The sequence below is a fragment of the Gopherus flavomarginatus genome, chromosome 2 (genome assembly GCF_025201925.1).
Source record: "Gopherus flavomarginatus isolate rGopFla2 chromosome 2, rGopFla2.mat.asm, whole genome shotgun sequence".
NCBI lineage: Eukaryota > Metazoa > Chordata > Testudines > Testudinidae > Gopherus > Gopherus flavomarginatus.
Window position 1 is genome coordinate 279,255,434 of NC_066618.1, and position 23,076 is coordinate 279,278,509.

The following is a 23,076-nucleotide window of genomic DNA, read 5'->3' on the forward strand; positions in this document are numbered from 1 at the left end:
TTGTTTGAATCCTCCATTGGGGAAGGTAGTGCCTTCTAATTGTGTGCTGTGCTGTGAGGCAGCATAAATAAATTTAAAATAAAATGTGCCCTCTTTCCTTTTTATATATTACATATAAAAACAGAGTGCAGGACAAAGGTACACTTTTAAGATTGACAGTGTTCTCCTCCATATGTTCACTGGGGCAATAAAAATGAGTAGTAAAATGACTTTGTAACTCCCAAGACTTCCACTTGTGAAATTAAATCCAATTTTGCAAAAACCTGGCTTTATTGGATTCCAGTGAGAAGTGTCAGATCCATCAGTGGAGACTATGAATCCTACATTTTCATTTTAATACAGTCGAAGGGGGTATTTCTAAATGAAATGTTTGAGTAAGCTTTTTATTTTCTTGTTTTATGTGGAAATTACTGAACATCTCCATGCAAAACAGCACAGAGAAGTTACTCCTGGCTAGAGCAGTCTTCAGCCCCGAACCGCCAATAAGATCAACATTGATGCAATGGTCCATCTGCATGAAGCTCATTGCAATATTGGGACTTAAGTGCTTACAGGTGAGGAGACAGATTGTCCCCAAAATCAGTACAGTCCATTCACTAACCCATGAGTAAAAACCAGTAAGCACCAACACTTCCCCTCTGCACCAGGTCACAGATAATATCTATGGATTTGATCCAGCTGAAATTAAAATATTTGAAAAGCTTTACAGGTGACTGCCAAAGGGGGGGGGGAGGGGAGAAAGAGTCCATTCTGCATCCTTCTAATGTGTGAAAAAAGTCTGAAAAAGGGTATGGGTTAACATTTTTTTTTTTTGCCTTTAAAAAAAAATGAATCGGGTCTTATTTTCCTTGTTTTTGCGGGAGGACTTTGAGAACCAGAAAACTGGGGAACAGTTTGTCAAGATTCTGGAGTTAAATTTAATGCTTGTTAACTAAAAAATACAAATCCCTAAAGTTTTGAACTGCAAATCTCTTCCCCCACTAAATTGCTCAGGTTTTGATTTCTTATGATGCTTTCTTTTCACTAGCTCTCTAATCACCCATAGACTCCTCCAGCAAAAACAAGATATGCAAGTTATCCTACGTAAAAACAAGTGGAAGTTAAAAATAAATATCCAGACCTCTTTTATACACCGAACAAACAAGTGCATATTTTAGCCTTTGTAGGTCCTCTTAGGCATATATAAGATATAGATATAGATAGAGAGAGAGATATAGATAGAGAGAGAGAGAGAGAGGACCTACAAAGGCTTGGAAGATGTACTTGTTTGTTCATGACGTATAAAGAAGGTCTGGATATTTATTTTTAACTTCCACTTGTTTTTACAGATATATTCCAAGCAGATATATGTTATAGGAGCCAAACCTGCAAACTGCTCTATGCATAAAGATCCGGATGCTGCACCCACATGGAATGCCCAGACTTCTGTGTGGGTGAACCTGTGTGTCCATGCGCTGAACAATTTGCAGGATCAGGGCATAAATAAGTATCCAATCCTACTACTACTACTTCTTAATGCAAAGTTAGGCCAATGTTGAGTGCTTTTGAAAATCCCACCCATAGTATTTAACAAGTTATCAGTGGATGCTAATGTAATCAGTGGGCTGAGAGTCAGAAACTCCTGAGTTTTGATTCTGGCTTCATCTAACTAAGGCCATGTCTATACTACAAAATTATATTGACCTAACTTAAGTTAGCATACAGACACCACAGTTATTAAAATCACTTGTGGTTCTGCACACTTGGCTCGGTGTGTCAAGAGTCTTTACCAGGATCAATTGTATTGTCAGTGTGGGGTGGCTCCTGAAAGCTAGTAATAGTCCACATAAGCAACAGCGTCTACTACATTGACATTGCATCAACTTAATTACATCAACTATGACTTGATGCCATTCAGGCAGGTAGTGTTACTACATCGGTGTAGAGAGGCACTTACATTGGCAGGAGCCAAATTTAAGTGAAGACACTTCCACTGTGTTGACATAAGGCAACTTATGTCAATCTAATCCTGTAGTGTAGGCCAGACCTCACTCTGATCTCTGCCCAGGCATTTAACCAGTGTGCTGATCCACCTTGGGAGATGAAAGCATCATGCATCATCAGGCCTCCCCTTGCTTGACGTTCCTCCTATTTGAACATGAAATTGTTTCATATCCTGTAGGTATTTTAAGGATTAACTGGTAATTTGTACAGGCCTTTGAAGATTTATACTGCTGTAGCAAGTCTAAACAGTACAATCTTATTACTATACTGCAGGCCCTTCTCTACCCCTATTCTCTCCCCACAAACCTGACTCATTATATAGAGCATTATTAGGCCCCATTCCTGCAAGGTGATCCCTTATGCCCATGCATGAGCCCCTGGGAACAGAGCCTCAGTTATAAAGCTCTTTGGGGTACAGACCTTATCTCTATTAGTTCTGTGAATCTGAGCACTTTTGGAAGCTTCAACAATAAAATAATGATGAGGGTATACACAAATAGCAAAAATAAGGACATAAGGATTCAAGCTCAGGTTAATTTTTAAATTTACAGAAAAAAGTGTTCCTAATTTTCAGGTTTTAGTCAAAAACGGCACCATTCTTGACCTTTAATAACATTGAGGTAAGGTTTGTAACATGCTTTGACGATTTAGAGTGCTATGCAACTGCCAAGTATTTTTATTTCTATTATTTTAGAAGGTGTCTGAAGAGGTGTTCAAAAGCCTATTTCTACCATTCCACGAACCGTTTTAATATAGTGCTCATGACACTTGAAGAGCAATGCTGGCTATACAAAAGAAAGAAGACAATGCTATGCAAGCTGTCTCACTCAGTTCTGTCCATCCATATAAACAGACATTACTTCCAGTCATCTATGCTCCAGGACTCTCCTGAACAATGACTACAAACTGTGACCTTGATCTGCAGCTTGTTCAATTCCCACTGAAATCAATAAATATGGAGAGTCATCAGCAGGTTATAAGACTGGATCCTGCATGATGCAATTTTGCAATATGAACATGAAACTAAGTTAAGACCCAAATACTATAAGTGAAGATCTTAAACAAAATTTGAATTCAGTTCTTTTGAGAGGAACGCTAAGATGGTACTTCATAGCTACTCTTAACCATGGCACATATTAAATAGATTAAAAACTGGCTAACTCACAGGTCTCAAAATGTAATTGTAAATGGGGACTATCATCATCAATCATCATCATCATCATCAAGTGGGTGCATTTCTACAGGGATCCCACAGGGATCAGTTCTTGGCCCTAGAGTATAACATTTTTATCAATGACATGGAAGAAACCATAAAATACTCACTGATTAAGTTTACAGATGACACAAAGATTGGGGGAGTTATAAATACTGAAGGGTACAGGCCTCATACAGAGCAATCTGGATTGCTTCATAAACTGGGTACTAGCCAACGTGTGTTTCAGTACAACAAAATGTGAAGTCATACAAAACCAAAGAATGTAGGTCATACTTACAGGATGGAGGATACTGTCCTGAGAAACAATGACTTTGAAAAAAAGAGGTTGAGGGTGGATCATGATGCATAATCAGCTGAATGAGCTCACACAAAAAAAGGCTAATGTGATGGATAGATGTATAAAATGGGAATATCAAGTAGGGCAAGGGAGGTTATTTTACTTCTGTATTTGGCACTGGGGTGATCACTGTTGGATTATCGTATCCACTTTGGGCATCTATAATTAAAGAAGAATGTTAATAAAGTGGGGAGGATTCAGAAGATCCATGAACATTTTTAAAGGATTGTAAAACATGCCTTCTGGTGAAAGGCTCAAGGAGGTCAAGGTGTTCAATTTATCAAAGAAAAGATTAAGGGGTGATTTAAATTAGGTCATAGTCTATAACGGGTAGGCAACCAATGGCACATCTACCAAAGGCAGCACGCGAGGTGATTTTCAGTGGCACTCAGGTCCGGGGGCCTCTGCATTTTAATTTAAATTTTAAACGAAGCTTCTTAAACATTTAAAAAACCTTATTTACTTTACATACAAACAATAGTTTAGTTATATATAATAGACTTATAGAAAGAGACCTTCTAAAAACATTAAACTGTATTACTGGGACGCGAAACCTTAAATCAGAATGAATAAATAAAGACTCGGCACACCACTTCTGAAAGGTTGCCAACCGCTGGTCTACAGGTATCTACACGGGGAACGGAAGTTTGATAATAGAAGGACCCTTCAATCTAATAGACAAAGGTATAACAAGATCCAATGGCTAGAAGTTGAAACTAGACAAATTCAGACTAGAAGACAGACATACATTTTTAAACAGTGAAGGTAATTAACTATTGGAATGGATTTATTTACCAAGGGTTATGGTGGAGTCTTCATCATTTGCAATTTCTATATCAAAACTTGGATTTTTTTTTTAAAAGATATACTCTTATTCAAACAGGAATTAATTCAGAGAAGTCTTGTGGTCTGTGTTGTACAGGAGGATCACAGTGGTCCCTTCTGGCCAGATCATCTATGAATCTACTTTAAAAAAATTTTGTCGTATTCGATTTTGTAAAATTATTGTAAACAAAAACAAATGTTTGGTCTAAACTGACTGTGGTTTTAACTCCTCTTCATAAAGATTTAGATTTTGTCATGAAATTCATGTTTCTGAATAACTCCAACATGCTCCCTGTGTACTGGTGCTATTATTTTTAAAATAAGGGCTATTTATTTCTGGTTGCAAATCCATTTACATCCCAGCTGCTTATGCTTTAAATGAAAAATAGAGAAAGGTAAACTGCTCTCATTGGTATGACTAATTGTCCTCCCAGAAAGATTAAAGTGCTCAGAGGTAAAGCATAGGTACCTACCAGTTAGTGTTCACTACTGCAGGTGTTCTAACCCCTTTCAGAGGCACAGCACCTTTTCAAAAGTATGTGGTTTATTGACGCTGCTTTGGATCTCTATTACTGTGCATCCTGATCTGGGGAAGAGTTGAAAATCAGAATGCAGAACTGGGTATCTATATGTCCCAGAAAACAAAGTAAAAATGACGTATCACAAAGTTTGCATGAAAACACTGCTGCATGTTCCATCTTTTCAAACTCAAACTCATTTTACATTTTAAGATGATTAAAGAAAGCTAGAATTAGAACTGTCTGATCTGAGCCCATAACCACAATTAGTTAAATAAAAGACCCACATGGGTAAACACTGGCATATTAAAAACAAACACATACTGGGTCCCTCAAATTTATGAAAATTTAACGTTCATTATGCTGCTTTTCATCTGACTTGTCCAATTTTCCTCCATCATTTGTGAAAAACAAAAACATACACAAAATCCTCTTTGCACAGCTGCCAAACTCTCATATTTGGACGTGGGAGGGAGGGAGAAGTGGGGAAAGAAGAAAATCTCCCTGGTTCTTCAGCAATTTTACAGCAGTTTAAAACAAAAAAAAAAACTTAACATTACTTCAGGATGAAGGATTTTGCAGGGTGTTCAAGAGATTTAAAAATCTCATTTGACTGGGACAGAGATCGCCACGTTTGTACATTTCAAAACTGTGATTAATTTTTAGGTCCTGCTCCCCCTCCCCAACACATAGCCTCCAACTCTCCCAAAAAGCTGCCCCCAACAGTATTTAGGGCCTCCTCTAAATCACCATAGGGAGAACGCACAACATAGGTCTCATCAGCTGCAGACAAACAATAGGGAGGCGAAGGGTGGGGAGAAGCACACTCAACCCCTCCCACCGCAAAAATCTTAAAAAGTATCCAAACATCTCCATGAAAACACCCCCTCTTTCCTGTCTTTGGCAGTTTTGGAATAAACCATAGGGGAGTTTTCTCCTTGCTTCTGGCTAAACCTTGGGGAGACGTCTTTCTTGTAACATTTCCCCACAGTAATCCAGGGTGTAAGTTTGTTGATCCCAAACACCCTTCTCTCATATTATAAGTGATTGAGAACTGAAGGGGGGAAGCCCTCACAAATTTCAGTTACAGAAGCAATGGCTGGAGATGTGTGAATGTGTATGTCAGAGAGAAATACCTCCCAGCTTCCACTACAGAGATTTCACTCAGTCTCTTTCACATTCTCCAATCAGCCCCTGAACCCCACAGCTGAGAAAGCAACGAATGCTAAAATCCCTACCTTGAAGTGCTCCTCTCTGCCTCTCTCCCACTCAGCCTGTGTCAGTACCTCCTCCTCTTACTGCTTCGTCGCCATCTTGCATTTAAAAAACTACTGCACTTTTTTTGGGGAGGGGTGGGTAACTGAACTGTGAACTTTGAACTCCCAGCACTTTAAACCCACCCACCCTAAACACACAGACCCTGATTTTATCCCTTAATTAAAATTGCATTTCTCCCTGGACTCTGTATCTATGCTATGATCTGAGTGTGGGAAAGGAGTGTAGCAATAGGCAGTGTCTCTCTCTCTCTCACTCACCCAATAATACAAGAATGCAGAGATCAGGAGTAGCAGGGAGGGGAGGAGCTGCTCCAACAGCGATACAATCTCCTCTCCCCTGCGTGTGAAGCTGGGGAGTGGTAGCTGCCACCATTTATAAAGCTGGCACAACAGACGGCTGCCCGGTGATTGGTCCCAGTAAGGTTCCATTCCAGCCATCGGGATCAGGGGAAGAGATTGGACAAGGAGGCTAGTGCTCACGTGGACGACTTCCACAACAGCTCTCTCACCAACGGAGCTGCTAAGGTAAGACCTGAGAGGCAAAGCCTGTCCTGTCCCAAGGCTGTCTCTCTCTCCTAGCTCTTCTCAGGTTACAATGTAGTTGTGTTAACTAAATAAGCAGATTATTACAATTTTGTCTAATTTCCTTTTCACTGTTTGTGTTTGAAATGAATAAATGCAATCAAGCCAATTAGATAGTTTCATTTTCCAGTTTACACATTAGCAGGGTGCTGCAATGTCTGGGTTTCAAACATTTTTTTTCTTTCTGTGTTGGAAACACTGAAAAGAGTGGGCACTGCTCTTAAAGGTGACCTCCAAGGAGGAAAAAGAATGGATCTGTGCTCTTTTTGTTTCTTTACCAGTGGAGCTGGAGCAACAACTATAGTGAATGTTACTTATCACTTTCCATTGTAAGACTGGTCTCAGTTACTTATAACTTTACCACATTTCAGCTGGTTGGGCAGAAATGTCACATGCCAGGCATCTGCCTCAGACAGATTTTTTGTTGTTAACATTTCAGAAAAACTGGTTCAATCTTTCTCAGAACGAGGTGAGTGATAATTTTCTTTTTCACCTTCTTTCCTAATTCATCACAAATGGGAAATGCCTGTCAACTACGGAATTCAGAGGTGATCCAGTATTGTTGCTGGAGGCTCCAGGACTCAGCCAGAGAGTGTTTCTCTGAACAGGTACTGAGTGTGATCTTGTCCATGAACAGCTTTAGATTCGTTACTTGCAATCTAAGCCTTGCTGCCTTTTAACAGCCATTTAAGACTTTGGGTGCAGTGGGTAGAAAAAAAGGCAGTCTTGCACAGGAATTGTAAGCTCTGACAGACACTCATTTTGTCTGGTCATATTGAGGATTGTGTTTGTTTGGGAAGAAAATGCATCAAGATTTCCTTGGAGATCCAGCTCCAGATTTTTTTTTTTTAAGTGATTAGTCCCTTCTTGAATACCATTGATGTTGAGAGAGACCAACAGATTGTTATGCTGGTTTTGACAGTGAGGGATGAGGTCTCTTTGTATTCTCCACTACTAACTTCTCTGATGTTTCTCCAAACATCCTCAGACCTGTGCATTTGGATGCACAGAATATCTGGTTATTCTGACTGGTTGCTACTGATTTGTTTAACACAGCTTTCTTGTAGCCTCTGAGGTAGGAGCCATCCCCCACCACCCATTACATCCAAGTTTTACCACAGTATGAACCTGAGGCCTGTCATATTCAAAGCAAGGATATATCCCTAAATGATAAGCCACTTACTTACCACCAAGTAGGTTTTCCTTACTAAGGCCATGTTTACCCTACAATCTTTGGTTGTCAGTTATGTCAGCAGACGGCTGCCAAAATTTTATAAACGCTTTTCTACAGGGGCAGCTCCAGGTACCAACGCTCCAACCGCGTGGCTGGGGCAGCAAGCCATGAGGGGCGCTCTGCCGGTCGCTGGGAGGGCGGCATGCCTGCAGAGGGTCCGCTGGTCCTGTGGCTTCGGCAGACCTCCTGCAGGCGCGCCGCTGAAACTGCGGGACTGAGGACCTCCCGCAGGCAAGCCACCAAAAGGCAGCCTGCCTGCCGTGCTTGGGGCGGCAAAATACCTAGAGCCGCCCGTGCTTTTATAAGTGCTTTCTTCAGCACTGCAAGCACTCACCAGGAATGCTTGGGTCAATACAAAGTTGATGCACCATGGGTAGTTATCCCAGTATGCCATGCACTGCTGCATAGTACCTTTTGGGATAGAAATGACTTGCCCAGGAACATCAGGAAGTAAGGGGTCAAGTTCCCAGAATGCAACTTTCTCCATCCCATAATACTACCCATATATCAATTACTGTGCCTTTAAAAAAAAAATTCACAAAATCCACACAACCCTTTTTGGTCTCTGCCATCTCTGACAGAAGTGAGGAGCCAACAGAGATCTGCACTATCATCATCATGAATGTTGCAAATACAGGATGCACAATTCTCTTATATTTACAGACTTGCAGGAAGTACAGCAACAACAGAGGCATGCCAATTTCTTCTAAGACAGCTTGCTAAGGGACAAAGCGAAAACAATACAATGCTGTTGGTGGCGTTCATGGAGCACTTGCTGATGGTGGTGCACCACTTGTGGGTTTGAGAAATGAGCACTGCATTATGTTGTGATCCCATCAGTCATGTTTGGGATGACAGGAACTTTCCAATGTGGAAGGCCATATTCCTGGATCTGTGTTCTGAGCTTGCATCAGCCTTCCAGTGCAAGGACACCAGAATAAGAGCAGCATTGACAGAGGAGTGGTGATCACATGCTGGAAACTTGCAATGCCGGACTGCTTTGTCAGTGGGAAATCATTTTACAGTTTGAAAATCCACAGTTGGGGGCCATTGTCATGCAAATACGTAGACAGGCCGTGTGCAAGGACATAGTGGATGGATTGTAGCAATGGGGTTCCCAGTGTGTGGTAGGGGGACTGACAGCACCCATATACCTACTTCGGCATCAGCCCGCTTTGCCACAGAGCACATCTACAGAAAGGGCTACTTTTCCATGATTATGCAAGGGTTGGTGGATTGGGGACAATTCACTGATATCAATGTGGACTGGTCAGGGAAGATGGATGAAACTCCTATGTTTAAGAAAAGATGGTTACTCACCTTTGTAATTGTTCTTCGAGATGTGTTGCTCATATCCATTCCAATTAGGGGAGCGTGCGCCGCGTACAAGATTGTTGGAAGATTTTTACCCTAGCAACACTTGGTGGGTCGGCTGAGGCGCCCCCTGGAGTGGCCGTGCCTCTGTCGACCCAACGCCCCCTCAGTTCCTTCTTGCTGGCTACTTCGACAGAGGGGAAGGATGGCAGGTTTGGAATGGATATGAGCAACACATCTTGAAGAACAATTATTACAAAGGTGAGTAACCGTCTTTTCTTCTTCGAGTGCTTGCTCATATCGATTCTAATTAGGTGACTTCCAAGCCTTACTTAGGCAGTGGGGTCAGAGAGATGTCACAGAGTGCAGGACCACTGAACCAAATGCAGCATCACCCCTGGACCGCTGCACTATCGCACAGTGAGAAGCGAAGGTATGGACTGAAGACCAAGTTGCTGCCCTACAGATCTCTTGTATGGGCACATGAGCCAGGAAGGCAGAGAACGAAGCTTGAGCCTGAGTTGAGTGGGCAGTAAGGTGCGTAGCCAGGGTGCCAGCCAAGTCATAGCATGCCTGGATGCATGATGTAATCCAGGACGAGATACGCTGTGTGGAGACTGAGGTCCTTCATCTAGTCTGCCACTGCCATAAACAGCTGGGTCATCTTTCGGAAAGGTTTTGTTTGCTCAATGTAAAAGGTGAGGGCCCTGCGAATGTCTAGTGAATGCAGCTGTTGTTCCTGTCAAGAAGCGTGCGGCTTTGGATAGAAGACCGGAAGGAAGATGTCTTGACTGACATGGAAGGCAGACACCACCTTAGGAATGAAGGTGGGGTGTGGTCACAGCTGTACCTTGTCCTTATGAAACACCATATATGGTGGGTCCGAAGTGAGGGCTCGAAGCTCCGACACGTCTTGTCAAGGTAATGGCGACAAGGAAAGCTGTTTTCCAGGAAAGGTACAAAAGCAAGCAAGTGGCCATTGGCTCGAATGGCGCACCTGTGAGCCTGGATAGGACCAAATTGAGGTCCCACATAGGGGCCAGATGCCGAATGTGCGGGTACAATGTTCTAGTCCTTTGAGGAACCTGCTGACCATAGGATTGGAGAAGACCAAGCGCCCATTTTTGCCCATGTGGATGGCTGAAATCGCTGCTAGGTGTACTCTGATGGATGAAACTGCTAGGCGCTGATGTTTGAAGGACAAGAGATAGTCTAAGATGGTAGGTACTGACGCCTCCAGAGGGGCAGTATTGCTCAGAGCACACCAGCAGGAGAAGCACTTCCATTTGGCCAGATACGTGGTCCTAGTAGAGGGCTTTCTGCTACCCAAGAGAATGTGATGCATCGAGCGGGAGCAACGGAGCTCAGATCAAGTTAGCCATGCAGCATCCATACTGTGAGATGGAGGGATTGTAGGTCCAGATGACAGTCAGCTGTGCTCCTGGGTAATCACGTCTGGCCACAGCAGAAGAGGAATTGGTGCAGTCAGTGACAGGTTGAGGAGAGTGGTGTACCAATGCTGCCTGGGCCATGCTGGGGCAATTAGTATTAAGCAGGCCTTGTCCATTCGCAATTTGAGAAGGACCTTGTGGACTAATGGGAATGGAGAAAAGGTGTAAAACAGATGGTCCTTCCATGGTATCAGGAAGGCGTCCAACAGGGAGCCCTGGGAGCGCCCCTGAAGAGAACAGAACACCTGACACTTCCGATTCTCATGAGAGGTGAAGAGGTCGACGTGGGGAAATCCTCACCTCTGGAAAACAGAACTGATAACGTCTGGGCAAAATCGACCACTCATGAGCCAGGAAGGATCTGCTGAGGTGATCTGCCAAGGTGTTCTGGACTCCTGGGAGAAACAAACGCCACCAGGTGGATCGAGTGGGCTATGCAGAACTCCCACAATTTGATGGCCTCCCGAAAGAGGGGGGACAATCGCTCTCCTTTGCTTGTTGATGTAAAGCATGGCCGTTGTATTGTTCATGAGGACCGGGACACAACAGCCCTTAAAGGTGCTCACGGAAAACCTGACACGCCAGGCAAACTGCTCTTAGTTCCTATACATTGATGTGTAGGGTTCTCTCTTGAGAGGACCAAGGCCTTGTATACGAAGGTTCTTGAGGTGAGCGTCCCAGCCCAAAGATGACGTGTCTGTGGTCAGGACCAGGGAGGGCTGTGGTGCATGGAATGGCGCTCCCCCACATACTAAGTTGGGGTTCAGCCACCAAGCCAGGGACGATAGTGCTCATGGTACTGCCGGACGTCTTGTGTCCAAATCGTGCCGGCCTGGATGGTAGACTGATGCGAGCCAGGCCTGGAGAGGATGGAGACGTAGTCGGGCATGTTTGGTCATGAAGGTGCATGACGCCATGTGGCCCAAAAGATTGAGACACATGCGAGCTGTGGAGGTTGGGAAGTTCTGGAGGCTGAGGATAATTGCTGCCATGGCCTGGAAGCGGCTTCTGGAAGGCATGCACAGGCGAGATTTGAATCTAGGACAGCTCTGATGAAGTCTATTCTTTGAGTCGGCTGCAAAGTGGACTTTTCAGCATTGAGCAGCAGGCCCAGGTATCTGAACAGGCTCATGGTGAACCGAACATGAGATTGTACCTGGAGCTCGATGCGACCCCGAATGAGCCAGTCGTCAAGGTACGGAAACACCTGGATCCGATGTCGAGGGAGGGAGGCAGCTATGACAGCCATGCACTTCGTAAAGACCCTTGGTGCCGTGGACAGGCTGAAGGGAAGTACAGTAAATTGGAAGTGTTTGTTGGTTGACCACATAGCAGAGGAAATGCCTGTGTGGTGGGTAAATCGCTATATGGAAGTATGCATCCTTCATGTCGAGGGCGATGTATCAGTCTCCAGGGAAGGAATAATGGTCCCCAGGGAAACCACACAGAACTTCATCTTTACCATGAATTTGTTGAGTCCACAGAGGTCCAAAATGGGCCGTAGCCCCGCCCTTTGCCTTGGGAATTAGGAAGTAATAGGAGGAAATAAGAGAGGCGGTTGGAGAAAGGTGTAAAGAGCTAGGGAGTGGAGATCAGTTATGCCACGCTCCACAGTTCCAACAACTGTCACGAGCAGTAAGAAGGACCTGAGGGGGCGCTGGGTCGGCAGGGGCATATATCCGGTGCCATAAGGGCGCCACTCCAGGGGGCGCCTCAGCCAACCCACTGATTGTCGGAAGCTTTTTACCCTCGCAACAATCATGCATGCAGTGCGCGCACACCTAATTGGAATCGATATGAGCAAGCACTCGAAGAACAAAGGGCTGTTCAGAAAGTTGAAAGCAGGACATTCTTTCCTGACTGGCAGATTACCATTGGTATTTCAATACCAACAGTGATTCTGGGGGACCTAGCCTACCTCTTCCCCATGAAGTTGTACACTGGCTACCTCGACAGCACCAAGGGAAGAGTCAGCTACCAGCTTAGCACATGCAGAATGACCAATGAATGTGTTTTTGGAAGACTAAAGGAACGTGGTCAACATTTACTCACAAGATTGGATCTCTGTGAGAAAAACATCCCAGTGGTTATAGCTGCTTATTATACAGGATGCAACATCAGTCATGCAAAGGGAGAAAGCTGCTGCTAGGGTGGCGGTGGAATGGCTTTGAGCAGCCAGACACAAGGGCCATTGCAAAAGAACCCGATGTGGAGCTATGCAGGTGACGAAGGCTTTGAAAGAGCACCTTTAACAGTCACCTCAGTAGTGTTCTGTGCTGGACTGTTCTCTGGGCCTGAAGCTTTGGGTGCTGTTAGTAATTGAGCATTTATAAATATTAGACTTTTACTGAAACTCTGAAGCTTGCTGTACATGGTCATTTGCACATAAAGGAGAGCTCCTAGGTGCACTCAAGGTGGAAAAAAAAAAATCAGGAAAAAGGATTTAAAAAATATGAAGGGGACTTGGGGAAATGGCTTCCAGTCTCCGTGACCCCTGGGCAATGGAGTTTAAAATTGTGACCAGAGTGGTCACTGTCACAGGGAACGGGGGCATTGTGGGACTGCTGCTACAGGGTCAACACAGGTCATGCACTGTCTGCATTCACACAGAGTTGACCTCAGTAGGTCAACCATAGCTCTATGTCATTAGGGAAGGTGGTTTTACTTTGTCACCATCATGGGGTGCTTACGCTGTCCAGAGAGAAACTTTAGTGCAAAAGTAGGCTGATGCAAGGCTACTTACGTTGAGCCAACTTTAGAGTGTAGACCAGGCCTAAGTATAGGAAATGGCAATAGTTGAGACTTTGAAATTTCTGGGGGGTGTCTTCACTTTATGTGGCCTACAGGATCTTTGGAAAAAGAAATCCTTTTCAAAACCTAGGAATTTTTTTTTGGTTTTATGTAATGCTTTTAATATTTGGTTTTATCCAGAAATCTCTATTTAGACCTCAAAGGAAGCATGCGCAGGAAACCTTGCGTCTAATAAACAAAAAACAAACACTGTTTTTCAGGCATTAAATTAAAATTGAGTTCCTTGCAAACCACTGGCTTCCTGCCCTAGGAGAGTCATGCAGGGTATTTTTTGGATGCTATGTATACGATACTTCCTTTGGTTGTTTACAGAAGAGAGGTAGCATCCCAAGCTGGCTGCCACTTATTTGAGTGCTAGAGAATCTGCACGTTCCTGCTTGAGCTTCAAGCAGACGGGAGAGGGATGTCAAAGCCTCAGCAATGCTTGTCTAACACAAAACCTCATTCTGATAGAGAAAGGGTCAGCAGTTTGTGGCAGCAGCCCATAGCTCACCCTCTCCCTCTAAGGCTCCTGAAGAACCACCTACAGTTATTTTTTGACTTGATACTTGAAGGACTTTTCTGTTGCTGTGGTGGGAGGCAGAGGGAGCCCACACGGGATGTGCTGTATAAGAGGAACCAGATGGTTAGCGCTTCAATGACCTGGTGATTCCTCACATCAGGAAAGGGAGAGCAAAGCTAGAAATTGAAATGCATTCACTACTGCATGAAAATAAATAGAATTAAAGTTATAAAACAAAGTAGCTGGGAGAAACTAAACTACCAACTTGTTTCACTGTGGGAGGAAAAAATTCTAGTGGCCTGATTTGAAGGGCGTGGGTTAGTCTTGGAACCTGTAGTAACTCTGTACCACCTCTGAATTCCACTCAGGAGAGGAATTACCCATTTGCAATGAAGAAAGAAAGAAATTGTGCAACAGAAACAGCTATTTTTGAAGCATAACATTATTCCAAAGCTTCACAGAACTTTAATCTTCCAACTTTTTGCTCCTCTTAAATTGGTTTTCACATATGTTATTTGCATTTTTGGTATACTTATTGGAGACTTTAAAAAAAAATTCTCACCTTAATAAACCAGACTTCATCAGTGAACCAGATATGCCAGTCCTGTCAACATCTGTGACAGTAGCTGCCTATGTAGGGAGTCAAGATAAGGCAAGGAGTGAAGAGTAAAAGGAACTGGACACACCACATACGTGCTCCCCCCCAGTCATGTCTGCCCATTGCCACAGTATTAATTGATGTATGAGTGCTAAATTGTTTGAATGAAATAGTTATTCTAAATTGTGAACGAATCACACGCTTATGTTTTCAGTCTCAAAGAACTGAGATTGTAATATCAAAATATCCCGTGGTTAGAATACAGAAAAATCAACTAAATGATCCAACTTTTAATACAGTAACAGCACCAAAAAATATTGATCTATATTCTGTAGGGTGAATCCCCCTCCTCAAAAAAAAAACCCAACAAAAAAATCAAACCCCAAAACCCAGCACATTAAGGCTGAATAGTTAACATCTGTGCTACATCAATTTGCAAGCAAATCTGCGACTGCCCCTTTCTGCTTGTGAATTACACAACTCCTTAGTTATATAATCAAATATTTTTTACAATTTTAAATACATTACTTTGTATTTTTTTCAGGTTTGTTGTCATCAAAATTGTACAGTATATCTTAACTGACTTATGCAGCTCTTTGAGTGAACTCATGTGGGAGGGGACTGCTGGGCAGACTGATCAATAGACCAAAAGCCCTCCTGCTCTTCCAGTTTACTATTTATCATACTAAAGGTAGCACAACAAGAAACCCCACAATTAGATAGAAGCAATTTAAAGACTTTACTTGATCTTGTCTCAATATATTTTAATATCTTTATACATGGATATGCACTCTGATATTGAACTATGCACAGGTAACAAAGGAGCATAAAATTAAAGTAAAAGATTAGAAAAGTAGAAATCAGTTTTAGATATTATCATCTTCAGTTTTCTTGAAGACTGCAATTTCTTTTTTCATTTCCTGAAAGAGAACAAAAAGCAACAAGCATGAGTGTAAATAGTTTGAAGTCCTATTTTAGACATTTACAAATCTTTTTTAAAAAAATTGTTTACCACTAACCATTGTAAATATTTGACAGATTCAGCTAAAATGACTAAGGAAAAAGAAAGAAAAAAGGTTACTCACCAGTTAACTGTTTTTCTCCAAATGTATTGCCTTTGCATATCTACACTGTAGAGTTATGTGCCCAGCCACATGAGAGATACAGTCCTTTCTGGACCATTCACATTCAGGATTCTAGAATCAATGGCATAAAAAGCCACCTAACTGTCTTTTCCTCTCTAGCTTCAGACACATCCTTACATATCCAAAATAAAGGGAAAGATGGAGAATTAAGGATTGATCTGCAGAGGCAATACCTTCAGCGACCATGCAAGCAACCAGTTATAACCAGAGCTGAAGGGATTATTCTATTCAGGTAGTATCATTATTCCCAGACATTCTGCCTCTTGACACAAGAATAAGACACAGCTTCCCCCTTGCCTATTCAACCACCACGTTTTCCCAAATACTAGGGCAATCTGCACTTCCTTTCCTTCTTTCGATTAGAGGAAAACATAAACCAATCCCTGACAGCCCTAAACTTCAAAAGATTTGTGCATTCTACATTCCTTGAGCCCAATGTTCTAAATGAGTTCCCCTCTCATGCTTGAAACGTATCACTATGGATGGATTCTGGGTTGAGAAGGACATCCATTTCAGGACATGGTTTAGATCCAAGGAAGCCACCTGCATTGTTGCACAATCAGAACAGAGGATCCTTTCTGATCAGCAGATGCGGAAGACCGGACCTGGATGACCAGTGTGTGGAGGAAGAAATCTTTCTTTTAAGAGAAGATGTAGAAGGATCAGCAGAGCAACTGGAGCCATTCATAGATGAACAGCTCAAACACTAGGACAAACATCCATGTATTTTGGCTCTAAAGACTAGATTTCAGACCACCTAAGAGTCTCAATGTTGGAATTGCCTGACGTGGACCTTTGATGCCTCCTGGCGATTTCTGCTCAAGTCTGGCTGAACATGAAGTCTCTGCATGAGAAAGAGTTTGAGAATCATGTTCTGTGTAGTTGAGCCTTGAGAGGACCAGGTTAAGGTCCCATGGAAGGGCCGGTTGCTGCACCTGTAGGTACAAACTGTCTAGTCCTTTAAGGAAGCGTCCAACCATGGTGTTAGCAAATAATGACCGCCCCACTGCACCTGGGTGGAAAGTAGAAAGAGCAGCCAGATGCACCTTGATTGATGAGACTGCCAGCCCTGGATACTTTAAGTAGAACAGTATAAAGGGGATTGAGGACTGCAGCGGAGGAGTACCCTTCTGTGAGGACCAAAGAGAACCTTTTCCACTTGGCCAAATAAGTGGCACGAGTGGACAGCTTTCTACTACCAAGGATAACCTCCCTAACCAAACTGGAGCACTGGAGCTCTAACAAATTTAATCATGGAGTTCCCATATGGTGAGGTGGAGAGACTCCAGGTTGTGGTGCTGAAGGTGGCCATGGTCCTGTGTGATGAGATCTGGAATCATGGGCAAGGTTATAGGCGTGTCCACCAAGAGGTCCACCAGCATGGAAAACCAGTGTTGGTAGGGCCACGCCAGGGCTATGAGAATCAGTGATGCCTTGTCCTGCCAGACCTTGAGGAGTACCTTATGGATGAGAGGAAATGGTGGGAATGTGTACAGCAGGCGACCTCTCCATGAGATGAGAAAGGCGTCCGCGATCAAGCTGGGGCTGTGATTCAGGAAGGAGCAGAACTGCTGGCACTTCCTGTTGCTCCATGTCATGAACAGGTATACTTGGGGAGATCCTCACCTCAGGAAAATATTGCTGACGTCTGGTTGGAGAGACCATTCGTGGCCGCGGAAGGATCCAATGAGGCGATCAGCCAGTTCGTTTTGAGTACCCAGCAAATATGACTCCTCCAACTGTATTGAGTGTGCAATACAAAAGTCCCACAACCTGAGGGCTTCCTGGCACAGGGGAGAGAAGCAAGCACCACCCAGTTTGAGTATATAGAACATCGCTGTGGTTGTTGTCTGTCAACACCGATACACATTTGCTCTGAAGATGAGCCTGAAATGCCTGGCAAGCTAGACGCACCGCACGCAGCTCTCCGACTTTGATGTGTAGCAATCATTCTGTTTGGGACCATAGGCCTTGAGTTCTGAGGTCGCCCAGATACTCTCCCCACCCCAGTACCAATGCATCTGAGACAGCGACGGCTGAGGTTTGGAGAAGGGTACTCCCGCACAGACTGCCAGTGGATTGAGCCACTACCAGAGGGACCCGAGAAGACAGTGTGACCAGACTGTCTAGATAGTCCTGGTTCAGCCTGTACACTTGGGCCAGCTACGCCTGAAGGGGATGTAGCCACAGCCTTGCATGCTGCACTATGTAGGTACATGCTGCCATATGTCCAAGCAATTTTAGGCAATTTCTGTCTGCCGTGGTGGGGAACCGGTGGAGACCTTGTATGATGGCGCTCATGGCCAGAAAACTAGACTCCGGCAGGAACGCCCTTGGCCTGGGTGGAGTCCAAGAGGCCCCCTATGAATTCTATTCTCTGAGTGGGAGCTAGAGTCGACTTCGCCACGTTGAGGATGAGACTGAGTTTGAGGAACGTTGGATGTCAGGTTCACCTGGGCTCAGGACCAGCCCTTGATGAGCCAGTCATCTAGGTATGGGAAGACTTGCTCCTGACGCTTTTGAAGAAAGGCGGCCACAACTGCCGTGCACTTGGTGAACATCCAAGAGGCTGCCAATATGCTGAAGGGGAGGACCGTGAACTGAGTGTGTGCGCTGCTGACCACAAATCGCAGAAACTGTCTGTGCGAAGGGATTATGGAGATGTGGATGTACGCGTCCTTCAAGTCAAGGGCAGCATACCAGCCCCCAGATTCAGAGAGGGAATGATGGAAGCCAGGGAGACCATGTGGAACTTCAACTTCTTCATGAATTTGTTGAGGTTTCGTGGTCTAAAATGGGCCTGAGCCCACCCTTGGCCTTGGGGATTAAGGAGTAACAGTAGTAGAATCCCCTGCCACTGTACTTCAGAGGAACCTCCTCTACCGTCCCCAAGCTGTAAGAGCATTTGCACCTCCTGCCCTAGAAGTTGCCTGTGAGAAGGGTCCCTGAAGAGGGACGGGGAGGGTGGAAAGGAACAGAATTGGAGAGAATATCCCAATTCTACCATGCTGAGGTTATTTGAGCCCAGGCATGGTAGAAATGGGATAGATTGTTCAAAAAGGGACGGGGTAGGATCCGGGCATTGAATTGGTGTTCCATCCTCAGGCGCACATTCACAAGTTTGGCTTTGTGCTTGACAGTTGCTTAGCTGAGCCCCGGCCTTGCCAGGAGGCACCCATCTCACTCCTCCTCCACTTACTTCTGCCCCGCTTTCTGCTGTATTCATGTCTAGGAGGGGCAGAGTATAAGTGTGGAGCGGTCTGGGGCATAAATGTTTCTTTGAGGGGCCGGCCTATGCAGCCCCAAAGACTTGAGGATCACCCGCAAGTCCTTAAGGCTATGAAACCTTGAGTCCGTCTGTTCCCATTAAGAGGCCAGAGCAGTCGAAAGGCAGGTCCTGGATTGCGTTCTGGACCTCATGTGGGGGCCCTGAAACCTGAAGCCAATAGCTGTGCCTTATAGCTATGGTTGTGGCCGAGTCTGCTGAGTCCAGGACAGCCTGAAGAAAGGTGCTGGTGACCACTTTGCCCTCCTCCAAGATCACTCCAAACTCAGAGCAGGAGTCAGCTGGGAGCAATTCCTGGAATTTGGCCAGAGAACTCCAGGAGTTATAAGCATAGTAGCTCAGGACCACTTGCTGGTTTGCTATGCTAATCAAGAGCCCCCGGGTACAGTAGACTTTCTGACCGAAGAGGTCCAGCTTCTTAGCATTCTTGGATTTGGGCGTAGGTCCCGGTTGCCCCTGCCACTCTTTGTGGTTCACCTCTCTTCCCCCCGGGTTGGGGGTATGTAAAGAGGTGCTCGTACTCCTTAGATGGCACAAAGTATTTGTGCTCCACCCCATTGGTGGGATAGAGGCGGGTGTGTGCCAAGGCATCTTGGTGGTATTCTGTATAATTTTGATGAGGGGCAGAGCCACTCGCGAGGGCCCTTCAGGGGACAAAATATCCACCATGAGATCCATGTCCTCAAAGACCTCCTCTGCCTGCAAGTTCAGGTTCTGGGCCACCCTCCTAAGCAGGCCTTGGTGAGCCCTGGTGTCCATAGTGGGCAGGTGTGGTGGAGGTACCTGCTACCGCCTCATCCAGGGAGGACCCCCTACTAAAACTTAGTAGTAATTATAACTTTATTACTAACTATACTTTCAAACTATTTACAGGGAGAAAAACAGTCCACTAGGTATCGCCTGCTAATGCAAGAGAAGCTGCCCCAACAACTGTCACTGGTGGTAAGAAGGAACTGAAGAGGTGGCGGGTCAGAAGGGACCTATATACATGACCATGAAACCGCCACTTCAGGGGGCTCCACAGCCAAGCCAACAGATACCGCTAGGGAAAAACCTTCTGACGATCATGCTTGTGGCACGCACACACCTATTTGGAATTGACATGAGCAATCACTCGAAGAGCAAGAGAAGGCCACTTTCTGCTCCATGTCTAAAAGTAGATGAATCCTTCATGAACACAAACCTAGGCACTACACAAAAAAAACACTTGCAAAATAAGATTAATCCTCCACAGGGACAAGTTGGATTTTGTGCCTGCACTGGCAGGCTAAAAGAGAGGAAACAACAGAATGGGGCCCTTTTTGTATAGTTTTTGTTCCAAAATGCTGGCTCTGAAGAGTACATATGTGGTTTAATGTTTTTTTTTTCAAAAGTTGTGTGGGTGAGACTGTCTCCCTGTTCAGTCAATTTTTTTGTCTGCTGAATCTGCCAACAACTGTGCCAAATATGATGGTGGTTTTGTGATATGGATACAAGTCCATTAGACTGAGATCAATAATTTATTTCAGACAGGCTACTAAGATGTGGAGAGATTACTGAAAATGGAACGAGATAATCTTTACATCAGGAATACTCTTAGTTTTAAGAGTAGAATGCAGTTGATTATATAACATTTTAAAAAAGAGTGGTTTAATATTTAACATTTAAATATGTTTACCTGTATTAATTTGGTCTTGTCATAGTCTTTGCGATGTCGATAAATACATTGACTGAGTATTGCATAAAGTTTTTCCAAGTGAAATATATTGTAGTCTCTACTTTTTTCGGTGACGATCTTTAACAGTTTCTAGGGGGGAAATGTATATATTTAAAATTGTGTTAAAAATCTGCATAGGCTTTTGACAATCTGAACATATATAAAGACAAGACATTTCAATGGCAAAATAACGGGGGACTTTTGTATCATTAACAAAAAAGTAATACACAAGAGAATAGTTTTCAGAAAGAACTGAGATATGCCTCTTAGTGTTAAGCAAAAACAGTTTAATACTTCAGAGAAAAAGGAAGCCTGAAAATTCTGAGCCAGACCAGCAATAGCACAACACTGTCATGTGAGGGATTACTGTTACAAGTTAATTCTTCTCCCAGAACAGCAGGAAGTGACTCGTAAGTGACTAAACCATTCCAGCAGTAGCTACATCTTGCCTCACTTAAGAGGAATGGATGTTGCAATGCAGGGCCTTCAGGAGTGGGTGTAGCCCATAAGATACCCGTAAGTCTCATTCACCTCAAGGAAATATAGCCAGATAACCCATAGAGTCAGTGGGCTGGGAGCAGTTACAGCCCACAGACAAAAAGTACGAGGAGTACTTGTGGCACCTTGGAGATTAACAAATTTATCTGGAGCATAAGCTTTTGTGGGCTAAAACCCACTTCATCAGATGCATGCAGTGGAAAATACAGTAGGAAGATATATATACACAAATATGAAAAAATGGATGTTGCCATACTAACTACAATGAGAGAAATCAATTAAGGTGGGCTATTAGCAGCAGGAGGAAAAAAAAAAAAAACAAGTGATAATCAGGATGGCCCATTTCCAACAGTTGACAAGAAGGTGTGAGTAACAGTAGGGAAAAAATTAGCATGGGGAAATAGGTTTTACTTTGTGTAATGACCCATCCATTCCCAGTCCTTATTCAAGCCTAATTTAATGGTGTCCAGTTTGCAAATGAATTCCAATTCTGCAGTTTCTTGTTAGAGTCTTTTTTTGAAGTTTTTTTTGTTGGAGTATTGCAACTCTGAGGTTTGCAACGAAGCGACCAGGAAGGTTGAAGTGTTCTCCAACTGGTTTATGGACGTTATAATTCTTGATGTCCGATTTGCGTCCATTTACTCCTTTGCATACAGACTGTCCGGTTTGCCAATGTACGTGGCAGAGGGGCATTGCTGACACATGATGGCATATATCACATCAGTAGATGTGCAGGTGAACTAGCCTCTGATAGCATGGCTGATGTGATTAGGTCATATGATGGTGTCCCTTGAATAGATACGTGGACAGAATTGGCAACAGGCTTTGTTGCAAGGATAGGTTCCTGGGTTAGTGTTTTTGTTGTGTGGTTGCTGGTGAGTATGCGCTTCAGGTGTGGGGGCTGTCTGTAAGCAAGGACTGGCTTGTCTCCCAAGATCTGAGAGAGTGAGGAATCATCCTTCAGTATAGGTTATAGATCCTTGATGATGCACTGGAGAGGTTTTAGTTGGGGGCTGAAAGTGACAGCTAGTGGCATTCTGTTACTTTCTTTGTTGGGCCTGTCCTGTAGTAGGTGACGTCTGGGTACTCTTCTGGCTCTGTCAATCTGTTTCTTCACTTCAGCAGGTGGGTATTGTAGTTGTAAGAATGTTTGATAGAGATCTTGTAGGCATTTGTCTCTGTCTGAGCGGCTGGAGCAAATGCGGTTGTATCTTAGAGCTTAGCTGTAGACAATGGATCGTGTGGTGTGGTCTGGATGAAAGCTGGAGGCATGTAGGTAAGTATAGCCACAGACACTTTTCCAGGGGAAAGGAGCTGAGACGCTTCAACTTGCCCCATTGGTCTGCTCTACTGTGGTACAGGAGATGATGGAACAAACAGAAGCAGCTCTGTTAGGAGGTCCCATTCAGGGCTGAAGAGCCCCAGAAATTTTGGTCCCTCTTAAGAGGAACAGATGGAGGAAAGAATCTTCTCACTGCTGCATCACTCCCAAAAAAGCTTTAGAAGCTGGGATGGTAGTGGTAAGGCAGGAGTGATGAACTACAACTAAGTTTCTATGACAGAATTCCCACATACAAATGGTTATAGTTCCTGAAGCACCTATGAATGTGTGCACCTTATTAGGTCCTTAAGGTTCTAGGCCTACTATGGAAAAAAGAAAAGCTCTTTCTTGGAGAGATTCACTGAATGTTTCAGATTATTCAATACAAATAAATTTGAATGGATTTAGTCTGCTTCATATATAAAAAAGGTTATTTTGCCGCTACAAATTAGGTCTAAGCCTCAGGATAGAGGAAAAGTTGT

At 44.0% G+C, this 23,076-nt stretch overlaps 2 protein-coding genes and 1 long non-coding RNA gene across 14 annotated transcripts in view; 1 reads left to right on the top strand and 2 right to left on the bottom strand.

The window, feature by feature from the left end:
• ZHX1 (zinc fingers and homeoboxes 1) overlaps positions 1 to 6,405 on the bottom strand; it is a 31,544-nt gene extending 25,139 nt beyond the window's left edge. The window contains exons 1-3 of one of the 4 annotated variants that reach the window (XM_050940754.1): positions 6,118 to 6,405; positions 4,835 to 4,942; positions 2,775 to 2,923 (exon numbers count right to left, since the gene is read on the bottom strand). The gene's annotated coding sequence lies outside the window, so the exon portion shown is untranslated. Of the gene's footprint in view, positions 1 to 2,774; positions 2,924 to 4,834; positions 4,987 to 6,117 lie in introns of all 4 variants that reach the window. The other 3 variants (XM_050940753.1, XM_050940751.1, XM_050940755.1) reach the window with 3 other exon arrangements.
• A 10-nt stretch (positions 6,406 to 6,415) lies between these two features.
• Positions 6,416 to 23,076, top strand: part of LOC127045419 (uncharacterized) — a 40,222-nt gene continuing 23,561 nt past the window's right edge. For 2 of the 4 annotated variants that reach the window (XR_007772681.1, XR_007772683.1), the window contains exons 1-2: positions 6,416 to 6,681; positions 7,285 to 7,346. This is a non-coding gene — a long non-coding RNA (uncharacterized LOC127045419). Of the gene's footprint in view, positions 6,682 to 7,284; positions 7,347 to 15,892; positions 16,026 to 19,952; positions 20,022 to 23,076 lie in introns of all 4 variants that reach the window. The other 2 variants (XR_007772684.1, XR_007772682.1) reach the window with 2 other exon arrangements.
• ATAD2 (ATPase family AAA domain containing 2) overlaps positions 15,369 to 23,076 on the bottom strand; it is an 89,778-nt gene continuing 82,070 nt past the window's right edge. For all 6 annotated transcript variants that reach the window (XM_050940581.1, XM_050940585.1, XM_050940583.1 and 3 more), the window contains 2 exons: positions 20,737 to 20,865; positions 15,369 to 15,568 (listed from right to left, as the gene is read on the bottom strand). In XM_050940581.1, the coding sequence (XP_050796538.1) occupies positions 15,515 to 15,568; positions 20,737 to 20,865 (183 nt within the window). In that variant the 3' untranslated portion in view covers positions 15,369 to 15,514. The remainder of the gene's footprint in view (positions 15,569 to 20,736; positions 20,866 to 23,076) is intronic.